Raw genomic sequence first — 17,968 nt, 5'->3', positions numbered from 1 at the left:
TCTAGTTTTTTTTTTTTTAATTATTCTTTGCATAAGCTTCTTCTGTTTTTGCCTTCTCTGAAATTTTTATCACAAAAACTAATTTTTGTTTCTTGGCTGTCAAAATGGTAAAAAATTTGATAACTTTGAAATGCCAGGTAAAATTAATTAATATTACCTGAAAGAAATTCGAACCATTTCTTAAAAGAAGCCAGTGGCATTGCAGTTAAACCTAAAAAGTTTCATTTCTGTAATAAATTACATTCTCCTTATTTGTACAACCCAAAAACGTTAAAAATGTAGCTTTGGCAGCTAATTATGCGAAAAATATGCGCTGTATATATTTTTCATTTCGTGAAAGTTAAACAATTGGAAAAAGTCTACAATTTTATCTGTAATTACTTTAAATATAAAATCTGGACCTTAACGGTCGCCGCACGGAGAACGCCCGCGCGCACAGAGACGACACAACGCCAGAAGCGCAGAAGGCGATTTTTTTTTTTTAAGTCCTAACCTAAATTAAAACTAAGGGTGTGTGAGAGGGTTCTGGGTTAAGGTGGGTTTACTATTGAAAATTAAGAATTAAGACTTAGTCGTGTACTTACCATATGACTCTATGTAAACCAGTGGAATGGTTTATGGTTGTCGTGTGTGAATTTTGACGGGTCGTGTGCGAACCATATGATGACTTAAGACTTAAACAGAAATGGAATATTTTATATTTTTTGTTAAGACTTAAGGGAAGCGACCAATCACAACAAACCGGAACCTTTCAGCCGGAAGTTTATGTCTTGGTATTGTACCGAGCGAGGCAGTATTTTTGGTTAGAATTCGTATATTTGTAATTAGTAATCATCATCCATTTCGAAAAATAGATATCCCATTTGTCAATAACATATTTCAAACCTGCTTCTCCATTTCGAACAATGGCTGACCATGTGTTTTGTGCTGTGATTGGTTGGAATTAACGACTTATATGTCAATCATGAACTGGAAAATGTAGTTTTGACTTAATCGTGTGCTCGATGTTAAGTTATAATTCTTAAGGAAATCAATCGTAAACCCAGCTTTAGGGAGGGAGACTTAATGCGTCTCAGGCCGAAGCTCATACGCTCTAATCATGCAGGGTGTTAGCCATGCAGGAGAGGTAGCATACATCATGTGCTAGGAGGGGGATTGGCCAGCCATGGCAGCGATTGGCGCCATGACTAACTCCCCTCACTGACTACAACTAGACTATAAACTAGATAAGTTGGGCCCAGGTAAAACCTGCATAGTCACAGGGAAAACCCTGGGCACTTAAATGCGGGATGCAAAAGTTCATGCATTATTGGCAAGCAGGTTGATTACAGGAAACAGAAGGATGGATCTGGAAGAAGAGTTGGACAGAGTAGAAAAGAGTCTACCATGCTGGGGGGGTTGGGGGCTCGGACATTGCTGTCCGCATTGTGTTTGGGTGGCGCTGGTTGTTTCGGGGGCGACTTTAGTCTAGGGTGACTAAACGTCCCGTTAAAACGGGATTGTCCCGTTTTTTAACGATCGTACACGGGGTCCCGAAAAAGTCTCCCGGGACGCCTAAATGTCCCGTATTTACGTTGGGTTGATGATACACTTTTGTCGCGCCTCTCCTCGGACCGTCTTCCCCTCTCCACGACATTTGAACTCGCCCATTTTAGATACCTTGTTTAATTATGTTTTTAAGTATGTCACACATACTTATAATAAATAAGTATTCACTGCAAAATTATTGTTTTTATTTATTATACGCCTCACAATTTAAATTAAATTACATATTCATAGGTAAATTGAAAAACGAATTATAGGTCTCAAATTAGCAAAAAAAAAAAAAGAGAATGTTTCAATGATTACGTCTCGATGGAGGCCCCTATGACCCCCCCTTTAGCTGGAGGGTATCGCCCCCAAACCCTCCTTGGATGTGTCCCGTTTTTTTCAAGTTTATGATTTGGTCACCCTACTTTAGTCGTTTTCCGCCAGGCTGTCAGCCAACGCAGAAGGCGTTCGGGGCCCGCGCTACAAGCTCTTCTCCCCCCCAACCCCCACCCCCACCCCAGCCCGGGCAGGAGTTGGCGGGATCGCGTACAATGGAGTGGTTGTTTGCGCAGCCGGCACTGATTAACGCGTCAAAACCCGCGCGCCCCGACAGCGCACACATCAAACACATTAATCGACTAGGCGCACTCCGGCGCTGCCTCCGGTATCTTATCACGCCGGCCAGGTGATTAGACAGGTGGTTGGGCGGGTCAATTGTCCGGGGAGGGCAACTCCGACGGACAGAGGGGTGTGGAGGGGGCGAAGCTCTCGCTTTGACACAGCACCGACACAGATTTGCAGACGTGTGCCCGGGGCGAGATTTCCCGTCACTCAACAGTGATTTTTTTTTTCTTTGATAACGGAACAGAAATATTTGTACATTCACACGAAAACTACTGCATCGCTACAGAAAAACTGTTCGCTTTTTTTTGTTGTCCCGGTACGTATACCTCCAATAGTTTAAAAAAAAAAAAAGTTATTTGTAATGCTTTCCCTGAAAAGCGTTAGCACATTATAAAACAGAATTAAGTCAAATTTTTAGAATATTCAATTATCATTTCCCAAGTTTTTTTTTTTTAAAAAAAGGTGCTTGAATGAAATATCGATTAAAATATTTTTTAAAAAAAATGTGTGCCAATATTTTTTGATAAATACTCAGTATTATCTCGAAAAACGTGTTTCATATATGCAAAAATAAGGGTAGCCACGTGATGTAAAAAAAGTTAACAGTACGAACTATTTCTTGGCAACTGGTTTCCAAAAGGAATCTTTTGTTAAAGTACAAGGAAAGCAATAACGAATGGCATGTTCGAGAGGAATAAGTATGTTGATTTTTAAGAATCACATTTTGCCATACACGAATAATATTTTGTATTATAAACGCACCAGCCCAACCATCTTTCGAAAAACAAAAAAAAAAAAGTTCTGACTGTCTTTACGCTCGTGACGCGATGGGAATATCAATTTTTATTTTCCGATCGGCAAGTCCGTCGCGTCCACCATTTACGTTGCGCTGACATCGCAGATGCGTCGCACGTGATTGGTTAGGGTAAAGTATTGGCGTTGTCGCACTGGTGTGCTTACAGCATCATCCAGACCACGCCCCGCACGCCATGTTTCACGTCAGTTTTTTGAAGTGGCAACGTCTAATAAATCGATGAACGCCGGCTGCACGCTAGAAAAAGTGTTCCGTTACGCACATTGTCCCGTTACGCTGTGTCCCGTTACGCTCATTGTAGGATTGCGCCGCATCTATCTCTCTTCCACTCGATTGGAACAACCATCGATTTGACTTTTTCGAGGCACATTAAACTTGAAACACTCCCATTCGTTTCCTACTTTTCCTATCATCGTCCTCTATCCTAAACAGAAGTTAAATAGCAAACATGTGTAAAAGTTATAGTTAAAATATTTGTTCGTTAAAGTAATAAACATATTTGAATTAATGAGTGCAAATAAAATTAATTTATCAATTAGATCGTAGGTTTCATTTCACTACTTCTTTGTATCCATACAAAATAGTGAGAATTCAATAAAAATGATTCAATTTTATTCATAAAAGTATGTAATCATTTCATCAATGTTTTGTTATGACGTTGTCACCTTAAACTATCGTCCGTAAACCGACTTTACAGACAACCAATTTTTTTTATTGAAATTCCAAAGCATGTTTTTTTTACTCTACAAGCATTGCGTGTTTTTTTTGTTTACAAATAATTTGAGCGAAATATATCAGACGCATCATCTACCACATACCTGTGAAAAGAAGGCCGAATATTCACACTCAACATTTTCCCAGTGACTAAAAGTTAGATTTTTGTGCGTTTCTGTAACCGGTTAATGCACACTTCTTTACGTAATATGTAGTGATATTTACAAAATATTTATCCTTTAAAATTTGTAAGTCTAGACTCAACTCTACGTCCATACTGACTCTGTTGTTGGTAACCTTGCACTAACTCTATGGATCGAAAGTTTAGACCTACTCTACGTATTATCTTAAACAAGGAGTATAGAAGTTAACATAGATTTCACTCACAAGTTAAAGATGATTCCTTATTTTTTCCCCTTCTGAAATCGGTCGCTAACGATTTTGACTCTACCAACCACACAGAAAAAAAAACCCAAAGAATTTTTGTTTCGTTCTGAATGACATTATTACTCTATAATTCATCATTCCTAGACATGACCTTTCATCTGTATTCGCTCTGCGGTTCGAAAGCCTGGAGCCACTCTACGTACAGACTCACTCTATGGTTCGGGAGTCTAGACTCACTCTTCATCTGTATTTTCTCTATGGTTCGGGAGCCTAGAGCCACTACACGTACAGACATACTCAATGGTTCGAAAGCATAGAGCCACTCTACGTATAGACTCACTCTATGGTTCGGAAGTGTAGACTCGCTCTTCGTCTATATTCGTTCTATGGTTCGAAAGCCTAGAGCCTCTCTACGTATAGACTCACCCTATGGTTGCGGGAGCATAGAGCCACTCTACGTATAGACTCACCCTATGGTGCGGGAGCATAGAGCCACTCTACGTATAAACTCACTCTATGGTTCGGGAGCATAGAGTCACTCTACGTATATACTTGCTCTATGGTTCGAAAGCCTAGAGCCTCTGTACGTATAGACTCACTCAATGGTTCGGAAGTGTAGACTCGCTCTTCGTCTATATTAGCTCTATGGTTCGAAAGCCTAGAGCCTCTCTACGTATAGACTCACCCTATGGTTCGGGAGCATAGAGCCACTCTACGTATAGACTCACTCTTCATCTGTATTCACCCTATGGTCCGGGAGGCCAGACCCACGCTATGCCTGTGTCGTGTTCACTATGCAGTTCAGCAGACTCTGGGAAATGAGGGATGGGTTCGCTAGGAAGGGTTGGAGGGGGTTTGGTAAGGGGAGGGGGAGGCAGCACGCAGCCCCGTCGCACCACGACGCGCGCTTATCTTGATGGCTGCGCCGCGGGTCGCATCCCTGATTGGGCTAACGGTTGCCTGGGAACGGCCGCAGCCTCCCAACGAGCTGCATTGTCTCCCGCCTCACGCCCCGTCTCTCTCTCTCTCTCTCTCTCTCTCTCTCTCTCTCTCTCTCTCTTCCCTACCCTCTCCTTCCCCTTCTCCTACCAGAGTCGAGCCCGTCATTTGCTTATTGATGCCGTCCGGGTTTGTTCACTGTATTTATCACGTTGATTGTTTTGTATTCGTTGTCGGCTCACACACACACACACACACATATATATATATATATATATATATATATATATATATATATATATATATATATAATCGTAAGATATGTATCAATGGTTATCTGAGTTTTTTTTATTTTCTTTATTTTATTACCAGGAGCGTACGCAGAATTTGACTAGTGGAAGTTTTTTTTGGGGTGGGGGTGGGGGTGTTAAACAACCATGCCCTTTACTTGTTTTCAATTTCTTTCAATTTTTTTTATTGTAAGGAACTTGTGCAGATGTTTTCACGTCGACTGTCGTGTGCGGGGCTCATCGAGTTAGGCGAAAAGCTTGTGCCGAAGATGTCATGACTAGGGCCATGAAAATTTCGCGGAAAAGATCCCGAAAGTAGCTGTAAGTTAAAAACACTGTAGCATCATCGTCTGTGTTTTCGTGATCGGGTGAGTTTCTTTGAGGTGCGTGTCGATTGTTACAACAACCAATCACGCTGATTCAATGCGGAAGCGAACTACTCGTCCTTGGCGGCTCGTGCAAAACAAGGCAACGACTTCTCTCGCAGACGGCCGCCAATCACAAGGGAAGAAACCTCTGGTGTGGGTACCTATACCTTGTTGCAGTCTAGTAGGCGTTCGGATTTTTTTTTTTTCGCGAAAATTTCCTGCCCCTAGTTATAGGCCTGTCCAATCTATTTTTTCCCCTGGGGCCTCTGTCCTGGTATAGTGTGTTTTTTTGCATGTTCAATTTTTCCTGTTCTCGATTATGCTTTTCCTTTGGCAAGAAGAAACACATTTAGTTTGGTATTGCTGTCTGTAGGTGCCGCTCTAGGTTTGTGTAAGATTTTCGTACTATGTTATTGTTATTCCTATTCTTATTGTTGTTTTTGTATGTATTCTTGGCCACGGCCTCTGTACGCTATCCTAGATTAATAAAGCGTTTTTGAAAACCAAAACCAAACACGTCTATCAGCTGTTCCCTGGCTCTACCTGTGAGGCGCCGGCACAGGGAGGGAGGAGGTGCGGGACAACATGCCACGTGCGGGGGGAGAATCGCAGGCAGACGACCGCGGCGGCCATGTTGTCGGTCCGGCGCGCCACCGCACAACACGACGTGTCGGTGTTCTTCCCCTTCCTCCTGCTCTTTCCATCGTCATTAGCACTGTCCCTCTCCCCTCCACGCCCCTCTCGCCTTGCGCCTGATTGCCCATTATCCTGGTGTCGCCGGGGACGCGGCACCAGGCCGAAAGGCACTGGGCCGAAAAGCTCTAGGTCGAAAGGCACTAGGCCGAAGGTGCTAGGCCAAATGGCACTAAGTCTAAAGGCACTAGGACGAAAGGAACTAGGCCAAAAGGCACTAGGCCGAAGGCGCTAGGCCGAAAGGCTCTAGGTCGAAAGGCTCTAGGTCGAAAGGCACTAGGCCGAAGGCGCTAGGCCGAAAGGCTCTAGGTCGAAAGGCACAAGGCCGAAAGGCTCTAGGTCGAAAGGCACTAGGCCGAAAGGCGCTAGGCGGAAAGGCACTAGGCCAAAAGGCGCTAGGCCGAAAGGCACTAAGCCGAAAGGCTTAGGTCGATAGACACTAGGCCAAAAGTTACTAGGCCGAAGGCACTAAGCCGAAAGACACTAGGCCGAAAAGCTCTAGGTCTAAAAGCACTAGGTCGAAAGGCACTAGGTAAAAAGGCACTAGGCCGAAAGGCACTAGGTGTAAAGGCACTAGGTCATAAGGCACTAGGTCTAAAAGCACTAGGCCGAAAGGCACTAGGTCTAAAAGCACTAGGTCGAAAGGCACTAGGCTAAACGTAGTTTTTTAGTTGTTCCGTATTGCTAAATCGATAATCTTAAAACATTTTTTTAAATGAATAACCCCAGCAACGAACGACCACAAAAAAATAAATCAAGGTTTGGCAACATTTTCTTTCGAAACGTTAACGATTTTTTTAGGTTGTTGTGTTGCCTTTTAAATACCGCAGTGCAGTACGCTGATTTCCAAAGAGAATAAGAGCATTAAGCTGGACTCAATGATCCGTCTTCCGTCCGTCCGTGAAAAAGCAGAGCGATGCACAACAATCCGCGCGTCCGTCAAATACTTTTCCATTTTAATGCTGCCAGCAAAATATAAATCTTAAATCTGGTGAATATTTATATTCTTTAGGTATATTATACTGACGTTCATGACATTTATGGACTTAAAAAATAATTCAATTCAATTATATTTTTTTCTTTCTGATATTTATAAAAAATATTTAAGCTGTTAAAAAATATGTTCAAACGTTAAGTTAATAATATTTAACATATAAATATGCTGGAAAACCTTTTTGAGATGGTAAAAGTCGCCGGCAATAAGGTATCTTGCTAACATTTCGGAGGTTGTTACAATTTTGGAGGTTATTTGATCCATCCGTCCGTACGTCCGTAGAAAGTTAAAGCTTGTGGTGAGAGTTTTTGACGGACGGTACGGACGGATGGGAATTTTCCGGACCATCTGATCGGCTGGACGGACGGGTGACGGACAGATGAAACGGATGATTGATAGAGACCGGAAAAATTCGCGAATTCATTTCGCGATGGGCTAAAATACAAATCGTTATACCTCAGTGCTGCCTCTGCTATTGGTTCACAACTCGCCTGGATGACTCTGGGCCAATGAGAAACACCCAACCCAAAGCTTTATCGAATCACAGGCTGCTACGCTGGAACGTCTCACAAGAAAGCAGCCAATGAGTGGTTGGCATTTGACCGAGTGTACGTAGAACTGTGGGAGTTCATCCTGCATGTCATTGAACCCGCGAATTTTTCCGGTCCCTAATGATTGAGAGTCGAGGTATGGTCTGGATCGCCGAGTTTGCGACTCTCTGCCTTGTCTGCTTCGTGCATGAGGACGTGTTTGTGTGTGCCTGTGTGTGCAGGGTAACCCTTACGGCCTGAAGGACAGCGGCGGCTCTGCGGACATGACGGCGTGGACGAGCGCTGGTCTGCAGCCCACCACGGGCTACTACCCCTACGACCCCACCCTCGCCGCCTACGGGTGAGTGTCTGGCCGGCGACCACGTCGTCTTAGACCAGCAGTACGCACTTCGGGAAGCCTTCTTTTCACAAGACGAGAGAGCCAAAACCCGAAGTTCCCCGAAGTTCATGCTTTTTTTTTTCCCCCGTATCTTTTACGTAGCTATCCTAACCAAATCAAACGTCCACAATGTTTTAAAGTATTTATAATGTAGCTAACCTAACCTAATTGACCATTAGTATCCTTTTATCAACACCGCCATATTTATTTACAATGAACCAAAAAAAAAACCGAAGATGCACGATCGGGAGTTTGACTCTCTCGTCTGTGAAAAGAAGGATTCCCGCAAACTTCGCTCCCGTGTCAAAGATGATTGGTTCTCTCTCTCTTTTCCCCTCTCTTCTCTCTCTTTCTCTCTTTCTTTCTCTCTCCCTCTCTTTATCTTATACTCTCTTTCTCTCCTGCTCTCTTTCCCACCCTTTCTCTCTCTCTTTTTCTTTCTCTCTTTCTACCTCTCTTTTTCCCTCTCTCTCCCTCTCACTTTCTTTCTCTCTCCCTCTCTTTTTCTCTCTTGTTCTCTCTTCCTCTCTCTTTCTCTCTTTCCATATCTCTCCCTCTTTCCCTATCTCCCTCTCTCCCTTTTTCTTTCTTTCTCTTTCTCTCTCTCCCTCTACCTCTATTTCTCTTTCTCTCTCTCTCTGAAATCGTTTACTAACGATTTTGACACTACCAAAAACACTACGAAAAATAAAAAAAATAAAAACAAAGAAATGTACTTTTGTCCCGAATGAGATCAGAATCTAGATCTCTTTCAGATTTTTCTCGGGTTCAGGATCTAAGTAGTTCCCTTTAGCACATTTAAGGGTTTTTAATAAAATATCGTCTGATTTGTTATTTCCGTGTCTTGATACTCATTGCAAAAAAAATTATTAAGGATTTTCGTTAATATTTTATTCGATTCTTCGTTGATGGTCTTTGGTTAACCGAGTTGTATCACAATTCGTAACCATCTTTGGCTCCTGAATTCGTGAATATTTATTTGGATAAATCCGCACGTTCGTTCGGAAGTGACCGGACTTCTAGTCCAAGTTACAGACGTACTGATTCCATTTTTTTTCTCCAAGAGTTCTCCCCGAAAGACATTGCTTCCACAGGCATACCAATCCAAACACCTGAATTACATTTATCTAATTTCCTTTCCGTTTCCGAAAATTTTAAGTGTGTTACTAGTGTGGGTCCCTGTGCGAATACTCGCACGGTGATTTTTTTTCTTTAATATATCATGTAATAAAAAAGTTATCACTCGTGAAATAGTTATTGACTCTGATAGAAAAATAAATTATATGATGCATAATGTACATAGTAGTATTTTTTTATAAGTGGGTTTTATTGTTATATCTCCAGCTGCCGTCACCTTAGCTAGATAAAATACACACCAGTTTTTAATTATAACAACAAGCTTTTAAACACAGAAAGTTTCATAAAAATTCAGTCCAAGAGTTTATGCGCGATACTGGAACAAGCAAACAGATAGATATTAAATAATAACAAAATATCATAACAAATTTATTTGGATTAAGAGCGTGGTTTTTTCCCCCTGAAAAGGCCTGAGTACCTTTGAATTCTTGTTTATTAATACAATGTGTTGCTCAGTTAAATCAAACTGAGTGCAATAAAATTATCGTGAAAACCCGTTTTCCTTTTACCGAAATTGTAACGTGGATTCCACACATCATGGATAGAGGGAGTGAGAGCGAACAAAAGAGCGTGGTCAATTTCTTCTCGGCGGTTCCTGCATTTTGTTCGTCGTGTGTGCGTGTGTGCGTGCGTGTGCATGTGTACGTAAGTACGTCTGGGACGACTTATGCCGTCGACGGAAGACGTCGAGGTCCAGAGCAAACAACCAACTCCCTCCGCTCCGCTTGAGCTGCCGGTCTGTGGCGAAGGCACACAGGTAGTGGAGTCGGTTGACCGAGGCGGCCTCCCAGCTTACACACACTCATGGACACCACCCCTTACCTCATACACACACACACACACACACCACCAACACCACCACCACACACCACCACCACCTCTACCGTCGTCGGTCCTTCACAAGCTCCGCCGATCGCGTCAATATTTGTGCTGTCTCATCTCCCGGTGGAGGGGGTCGGCGCCTGTGCAAATGGCGGTCCGGGGTCCCAAGGCCTAATCTCCCAGATAGAAGCTCAGCCCCTGAGTCGATCCCCTATTCGTGTGGTGTAGAGCAGAGGGGGGGAAGGAGGCGATATAACCGTCTAGACCATCGAGTAGCGCCGCCTACAACTCGTGTTCCCAACCAATAAGATAAAACGCGCTCTCGACAGAGGGTTCGATTGTTGGGGCACCTGGGCCCCTTAGGAACACCCCAGGTGGATAGCGTTGAGAGGGGAAAACAGCGTATGCTTGCCTCCTTTCCCCCCCCCCCTCCCCCTCTTCAACCACGCTTTTTTACGGGTCGTTACCACAACGCCGAAATACCATAAAGCCGAATGTCAAGATTGACCACAACGCAGACAGCTAGAAAACTGCTGTGTACATACCACAACGCCGAAATAACAACAGATTGAATTTGTGTGCGTTTCTTAAATGTACCTTAACGCCGAAATACCACAATAAAAACCTAACCTTACCTAACCTAGCGTAATAGGACCTAACGTAACTTAACCTTGTCTAGCCTAACCTAACCTAGTCTAACCTAACCTTTGTGGCAGTCCTGCAATGACATTTTTCGGCGTTAGTGTATTTCGGCGTCGTGGTAATTCGGCGTTGTGGTACACAACAGTTTTCTAGCTGTCGTCGTTGTGGTCAATTTGGCATTTCGGCGTTGTGGTATTTCGGCGTCGTGGTGCGTCCCCTTTTTTTACCCCCTCTACCGCATTGCAGCCTATGTACCTTAATTCTTCACGTTGATAACTAACTGTCACTAGTGATAATTATAAACACCTCAGGGAAAAAAAATGTATTTATTCTGCACATTTGCAAAAGATTCCTTTGGAACCAGTTGCCATGAATAACGTTTTTTCGAAACAATACTATTTCTTACGAAAATTGCCGCATAATTTTTATATTTTAATTGATGTTTCATTCCAACCTAATTATTATTATTTTTTTGCAAACCATGGATAAGATAATCAAATATGCAATCATTGGACATTAATTTTGTTTTATTATGTTTGTTAATGTGCGCAGTCGATACTGGAAAGCTGATTAAAAAATCGATTGCAATTCGAATTTAAAATTCGAATTTAAAAAATCAAGTGCAATTCGAATTAAAAATCGAGTGAAATTCGAATTCTGAAAAACCGAGTGAAATTCGAATTTTGAAAATCGAGTGAAATTCGAATTCTGAAAAACCGAGTGAAATTCGAATTTTGAAAATCGAGTGAAATTCGATTCGGGTTTCGATCGCTTGTCCATGCGCGCGCGCGATGGAACGAACGCGCGCGCTTCTGTGCACTGGGAGCTGTTCTGCGTGCAGACGGGCGGCGACAACCCAGGCGAAGCACTCGGCGTGACTAAACCCTCGGGGGGGGGGGGGGGGGTTCCACCCTCGTTTTATGCTTCATCCTCTCCCTCTCTCCCCCCTCCATCAAATTGCGTTCTCGCCCGACAACTTCCCGACCACCTGAGCCTTCTTCCCCAGAGGCACCGAGGCCCACCAATCAATAACGCCGGCCGCCGACAGCCATTTTGTCTTTTACGAGGCCATGTTGGGAGAAGAGGGAAAAAAAATAAACAAAACAAACAAACACGTGTGGTGTGGGACGGTGTAGAGCCGCAGCGTGTGACATGGAGTTAGACGGCTTGCAGTGAGACGTGGATGGTCACATATTTTCTTTTTTAACTCCGCCATCGCCATGTGGTCACGCTCGAAAGGTAATGTTGATTAACACGCAGGAAAAAAATAAGTAGTTAATAAAAAAAGGTTCCTTTAGAAACAAGTTTCCAAGAAATAAATGTAATAAAAATATTGTTTCTTCGTACAACAAATTGTTATTTTTACATATAGCCTACATATGAAATACGTTTTTTTATAGTTCCGAGTATTTGTTATAAACACTGGCGCATATTTTTTTAAAAAATTTTAATCGATGTTACATTCAAGAATATATATTTTTTAAACCCGTGAAAACACTATTGATTATTTAACAACGTGTCTTTATTTTGATGTATGATGCTTATTATGTGCGCAGTTAAATACTGTAGAGCTATTTAAGTAATGGTTTACAAACAACTTATATCTGTCGGAGGTATACTAGGACAACACATAGTATAAATTTCCGAGTAAGAAATCCGAACTATTTTGTTGTGATGCGGTTGTTTTCGTGTAAACGAACAAATTTACAGATATCTGTAATTTTACATCTTCCATTTTCAAAAAAAATTACTGTGTTATCACTGGTATCACTTCTTTGAACTGTCATATTTAAGGCAAGTTAAATGATAAACTATGCGTACGCGGTTTGGGTATGGACGGGCAATGGAAGTAACATGTTTGTGCGTGTGCTTAGTAAAGCCACGGATAAGTTTTTGACGTGACAACGTCTAATAAATCGATGAACGCCGGCTGCACGCACGAAAAAGGATGACTCATTGTCCCGTTACGCACATTGTCCCGTTACGCTCATTGTACGCTTGCGCCGCATCTATCTCTCTTCCACTCGATTGGAACAACCATCCATTTGACTTTTTCGAGGCACATTAAACTTGAAACACTCCCATTCGTTTCCTACTTTTCCTATATCGTCCTATCCTTAACAGAATAACACAGATTGGAAGAAGTTAAATAGCAAACATGTATAAAAGTTATAGTTACATTAATCTCTTCGTTAAAGTAATAAACATATTCGAATTAATGAGTGCAAATAAAAGTAAATTTATCAATTAAATTGTAGATTTCATTTCACTCTTTCTTTGTATCCATACAAAATAGTGTTAATTCAATAAAAATGATTAAATTTTATTCATAAAAGTATGCAATAATTTCATCAATGTTTTGTTATGACGTCACGTTAAACTATCGTCCGTAAACCGAATTTACAGACAACCAATTTTTTTTTTCCTGCCTTTTTGCGTGCAGCGCTGAATCTTCCACGAGAGTCAAGGGGGAAAATTGTCACTTGCGTTTCAACTACTTCCTGCTCTCTCAACAAAACAAGGTAATAAACGATATTTTACTCGACAGAGTACTTGGCAAGAACTAACTGCAATTTGCTAGTGCGTACAACTACGAGGGCTTGGCGGAATTCGAAAGATGCCATCTCGGATTCAATTTTTTTTTATTTCACCGATTTTCTTCAAAACTTTGCCTTTGTAACAGCATAGAGCACTAATAAGTATCTACGTTTTGCAGCCTGTTACTGTAAACCTCAAGCATTCAGTTTAATTGTATTTTACTCCATGCTTACAGGGATAATGAAACCAGTATTGAAAGAGAATGTTAGGGTACCAGCTGACAAATAAGTTGCCACGTATTCAGCACGAGGTTTTATCACACGCTTTGTTTTTAAGAACCGGTTATACTAAATACTTTTGAGGTATTGGCTACAACATCATTTATTTTGAACGTTTTGGCAAATAGTCAAGGACGTGTTAATTTGGTAAGAAAGCCACTGCCTTGATAAATTTGAGGGAATAAAAAAAGTGCCATTTGTCTATAGCAGACAGTTAAATGTTTGAGTTATAACATTACATTATCTATCCTCGCTGTTCTTTTAGTTATGTCGTTGTTTTTATAATTATTTTTTTATTTAAGTTAGTTGTTGATATTAAAATTAAAATTGATAAATATATATATATAAATATAGAATTGATAAATTGATATAATTGATACTAAAATTATTATTTGATATTAAAATTATTATTTTGAGCTTAGGGATAGTTTCAAGCGTTCATTATCAGAATATTTACCTTCTATACATCCCATGATAAGTGTGTGACAAGGCTCCCAGTTTATATATACCTATATTTGAATAGATGAGTTTTGTTCAGGGCATTTTATTTCAGTGATGAGTAAAATTTGAAGTTGGTGAGTTGAGGAGTTTTTATTACGTCTTCGTTAGTTTGTTTTGATGCTCACTGGGGTTTTTATTGTTAACGAAAGCTGGGGCAGAAAAGAAAGATTGGACACAGCGAAAGTCGACAAAAAAAAATCGATGAAAGGTCGAGGGCTCCGATCTCCCCCCATTAAGGAGAGAACTTTTCTATTTCCTGAGACGAACAAGGAAGGGGCGGAACTTCAGGGACCAATAAAACAGTTGGACATCGAAAGAAACAAAAGTTCTGTAGGACGGCGATCATCAGTGAAAGCAGAAAGAGGAAATAATGGTCGTACCGAAGTCTATCGAGGGAAGAAAAAAAAAACGACTAAGGCTATTTTGCAACAGCGGTAAAACGTGTCTTCATACTAATTAAAAAATTATACTAACGTTCCTTAAATGTGATATAGAAGTTATTTAACTATACAGTTGTATTATAAATTTACCATAAAATATACATCTCCTACATTTATCATTTATTTACATAAAATTGTAAAGGTAAAAAACATCCGCCAAATATTTACGAACGTAAAAAAATGTTCTCGCCGTAAAACTCAATCATTGATAATTTTTTGTAGGCCTACATAACATTTCAAATAACACGATTAATACTTTTTAATTCCTGGGTTTTTACATTTACACAACTACAGTATTTTTTTTAAAAAATAAATGGAATACTTACAAAAACTGGTTTTTGTATGAGGATAATACACTTTAGAATGTATTTTACGATATATTTCATTATTTAAAAATATCACACAAAAAATTATACATTTTTTTAATGCTATATGTTAGAAAAATGTAATTTTTTGTTGTGTAAGATAAAGTTATATAGTGAGTGAATTTTTTTTTAAATATAATTTTAAGAGACAAATGTACATTATCTACCAGATTTTTTTTAAAAAAAATCCCACTTAAAAATTAAATCAATTTGATCATTAAAACTATCCAATCAAGGTACATTAAAAGCTCCGTGTGTATGTGTGTTCCAAGTGGGTCTAATCAGTATTGCGACGAAGAATTGTGTCTGAAACACGCACACAGGTTTTAATTTAGTAAACATTTCTAGTGCATATGGCACAAAGTCTGTCAACGCCTGAGCCGACGCAAAATCGGAAAGAAAAAATGACAGTTGGAGGACGTGACACTTACTGCTGGTCATGTCACATTGCACTTCTCACATATTACGGGGATACGGACTTATGTCTCCGAGCAAAAATGTATAAAATAAAAAAAAAAAGGCTGCGTTACTGGAAACATCACTCCGCTGTCAACCTAGAAATGTCAGGTATCCAACGTTTTGGAAATGATCTCGTTCTTTTCCTCGCAATATTTCCGACACCAGGGCTTTCCCGCACTCTTGTCAAGCAATTCAAATATAGCGTCTGACACTCATGCATCTGTGAGTGTTCCTGGATGACATTTATTCCATCTTGACTTCGATGTTCTTGATGACAGTATTCCACCAGAAAAAAAAATTGGTTGTCTGTAAAGTTGGTTTACGGACGGTAGTTTAACGTGACAACGTCATAACAAAACATTGATGAAATGATTGCATACTTTTATGAATAAAAATGAATCATTTTTATTGAATTATCACTATTTTGTATGGATACAAAGAAGGATTGAAATGAAATATACAATTTAATTGATAAATTTACTTTTATTTGCACTCATTTATTCAAATATGTTTATAACTTAAACGAAGAGATTATATTAACTATAAATTTTATACATGTTTGCTATTTAACTTCTTCCAATCTGTGTTATTCTGTTAAGGATAGGACGATGATAGGAAAAGTAGGAAACGAATGGGAGTGTTTCAAGTTTAATGTGCCTCGAAAAAGTCAAATCGATGGTGGTTCCAATCGAGTGGAAGAGAGACAGATGCGGCGCAAGCGTACAATGAGCGTTACGGGACCCTTTTCCGTGCCTGCAGCCGGCGTTCATCGATTTATTAGACGTTGTCACGTCAAAAACTTCACATAACTCGAGAACTGTCGACCCACCGTAATTCTTGGTCGTCTTCCTGATGCCGGGGGGGGGGGGGGGGAATCGAACCAGCGACCCTCTGCCGACGCGAGAGAGGTCCTTGTACCGCCCCATTTCCCCTAGAAAATTATATCGCGCTCTCAAACAATCCAACTCCCCCCCCCCCCCTTTTACCCACTGTGGTGGTGGTTTGAAATCTGGCGAGTTGGCAAGAAGACAAATCTTTTGTTTCTTCTGCGCCGTGTCTCATTCCTCGGCTGGCGGCGCGGCGGTGCTATGGTGGGGTGGTAAGGGGTGTGGGAGGGTGTAATCGATAGCGCGCCGCCATTGCACCTCGCCCAGGAACCCCTGAGAGTCTGTGAAATTACCCACGCGCCTTTCTCCCCCCACAACCCACCCCTCCGCGTGCAGTAAAAACAAGGGTCGGTTCGCTCAGCGCCGGGAGTGCGCAGTGGAGTAGGAAGGAAACAGCGATCGGGAGGGAAACAAAAGAGTGTCGCGTTGGCAGCGCTGGAGGCGTCACCGTAGCGCCTGTTGGTGGGGTTTGGGGGGAGGGGGGAAGACTGCGCGTGACGTCTTCACGCCACCTGCACGGACGCACCAAAGCGCGCGGGTGAACGGCGAAGAGCCGTTCCGTTTATGCCTCCCAGAAGCTTTAGGCCAGGTAATCCAAGACACAAAAAATCAAGGGTATATGAACATGCTACAGCTGTACCCTAAACCATATTCCTAGTGCACGATAGGACACTGCCCAGTCCCTTATTACTAGTCAACGCATTTTTGGTGTCCTATCCGTCGCCTTCTGGTCGCTGAAATTACGCGCATGCGCAGAGCTCACTTTTTCGTTGGTTTCGTCCAGATGGCTGTGATGCGGGTCGTTACCACAACGCCGAAATACCCTAACGCTGAATGTCAAAATTGACCACAACGCCGAAATACCATAACGCCGAATGTCAAAATTGACGACAACACCGACAGCTAGGAAAATGCTGTGTACCACAACGCCGAAATAACAACTGAATGAATTAGTGTTTCTTAAATGTACCTTAACGCCGAAATACCACAATCAAACCTAACCTTACCTAACCTAGCGTAATATAACCTAACTTAACCTAGACTATCCTAACCTAGCCTAACCTAACCTAGTCTAACATAACCTAGTCTAACCTAGTCTATCCTAACCTAACCTTTGTGGCAGTCCTGCAATGACATTTTTCGGCGTTTGTGTATTTCGGCGTTGTGGTATTTCGGCGTTGTGGTGCGTCCCCTGTGATGGCACCATTGACTCGTATATAGTAATTTTTTTAATCATCGGGAGACGTACCAAGTGTGTTGGTGTGCAAAAGTAAACTTTATGATAGCGAAACTACCCCGGAATATATTTCGTACACTTTAATGGTCATAAAAAATGAAATAATCGCAACTTGTGAAAGTAGTCGAGAACATTAACATTACACAGTTTAATTCGCACGAAACCAGTTTTATAGCCTCGCGCAGGGCGCAGTTTATTAAACCGGTGGCTTTTTTGACGTCTAATAAATCGATGAACGCCAACTGCACGCACGAAAGTGTCCCGTTACACACATTGTTCCGTTACGCCGTGTCCCGTTACGCTGTTGGCGAGTGCAGTAATAATAGGTTATGTTACAATTGACTAAAAAATTATGGTGATTCATATAATTGATGATAGA

At 41.4% G+C, this 17,968-nt stretch overlaps 1 protein-coding gene across 1 annotated transcript in view; it reads left to right on the top strand.

The window, feature by feature from the left end:
* LOC134538138 (homeobox protein caupolican-like) overlaps nucleotides 1-17,968 on the top strand; it is a 146,846-nt gene that overhangs the window by 90,267 nt on the left and 38,611 nt on the right. The window contains exon 3 of the mRNA XM_063379178.1: nucleotides 8,126-8,244. Within this exon, the coding sequence (XP_063235248.1) occupies nucleotides 8,126-8,244 (119 nt within the window). The remainder of the gene's footprint in view (nucleotides 1-8,125; nucleotides 8,245-17,968) is intronic.

Source organism: Bacillus rossius, chromosome 13 (assembly GCF_032445375.1).
Source record: "Bacillus rossius redtenbacheri isolate Brsri chromosome 13, Brsri_v3, whole genome shotgun sequence".
In the NCBI taxonomy this organism is placed as follows: domain Eukaryota; kingdom Metazoa; phylum Arthropoda; class Insecta; order Phasmatodea; family Bacillidae; genus Bacillus; species Bacillus rossius.
Note: the sequence above shows the minus strand (reverse complement) of the source record. Positions and strands in the feature narration are given on the sequence as shown.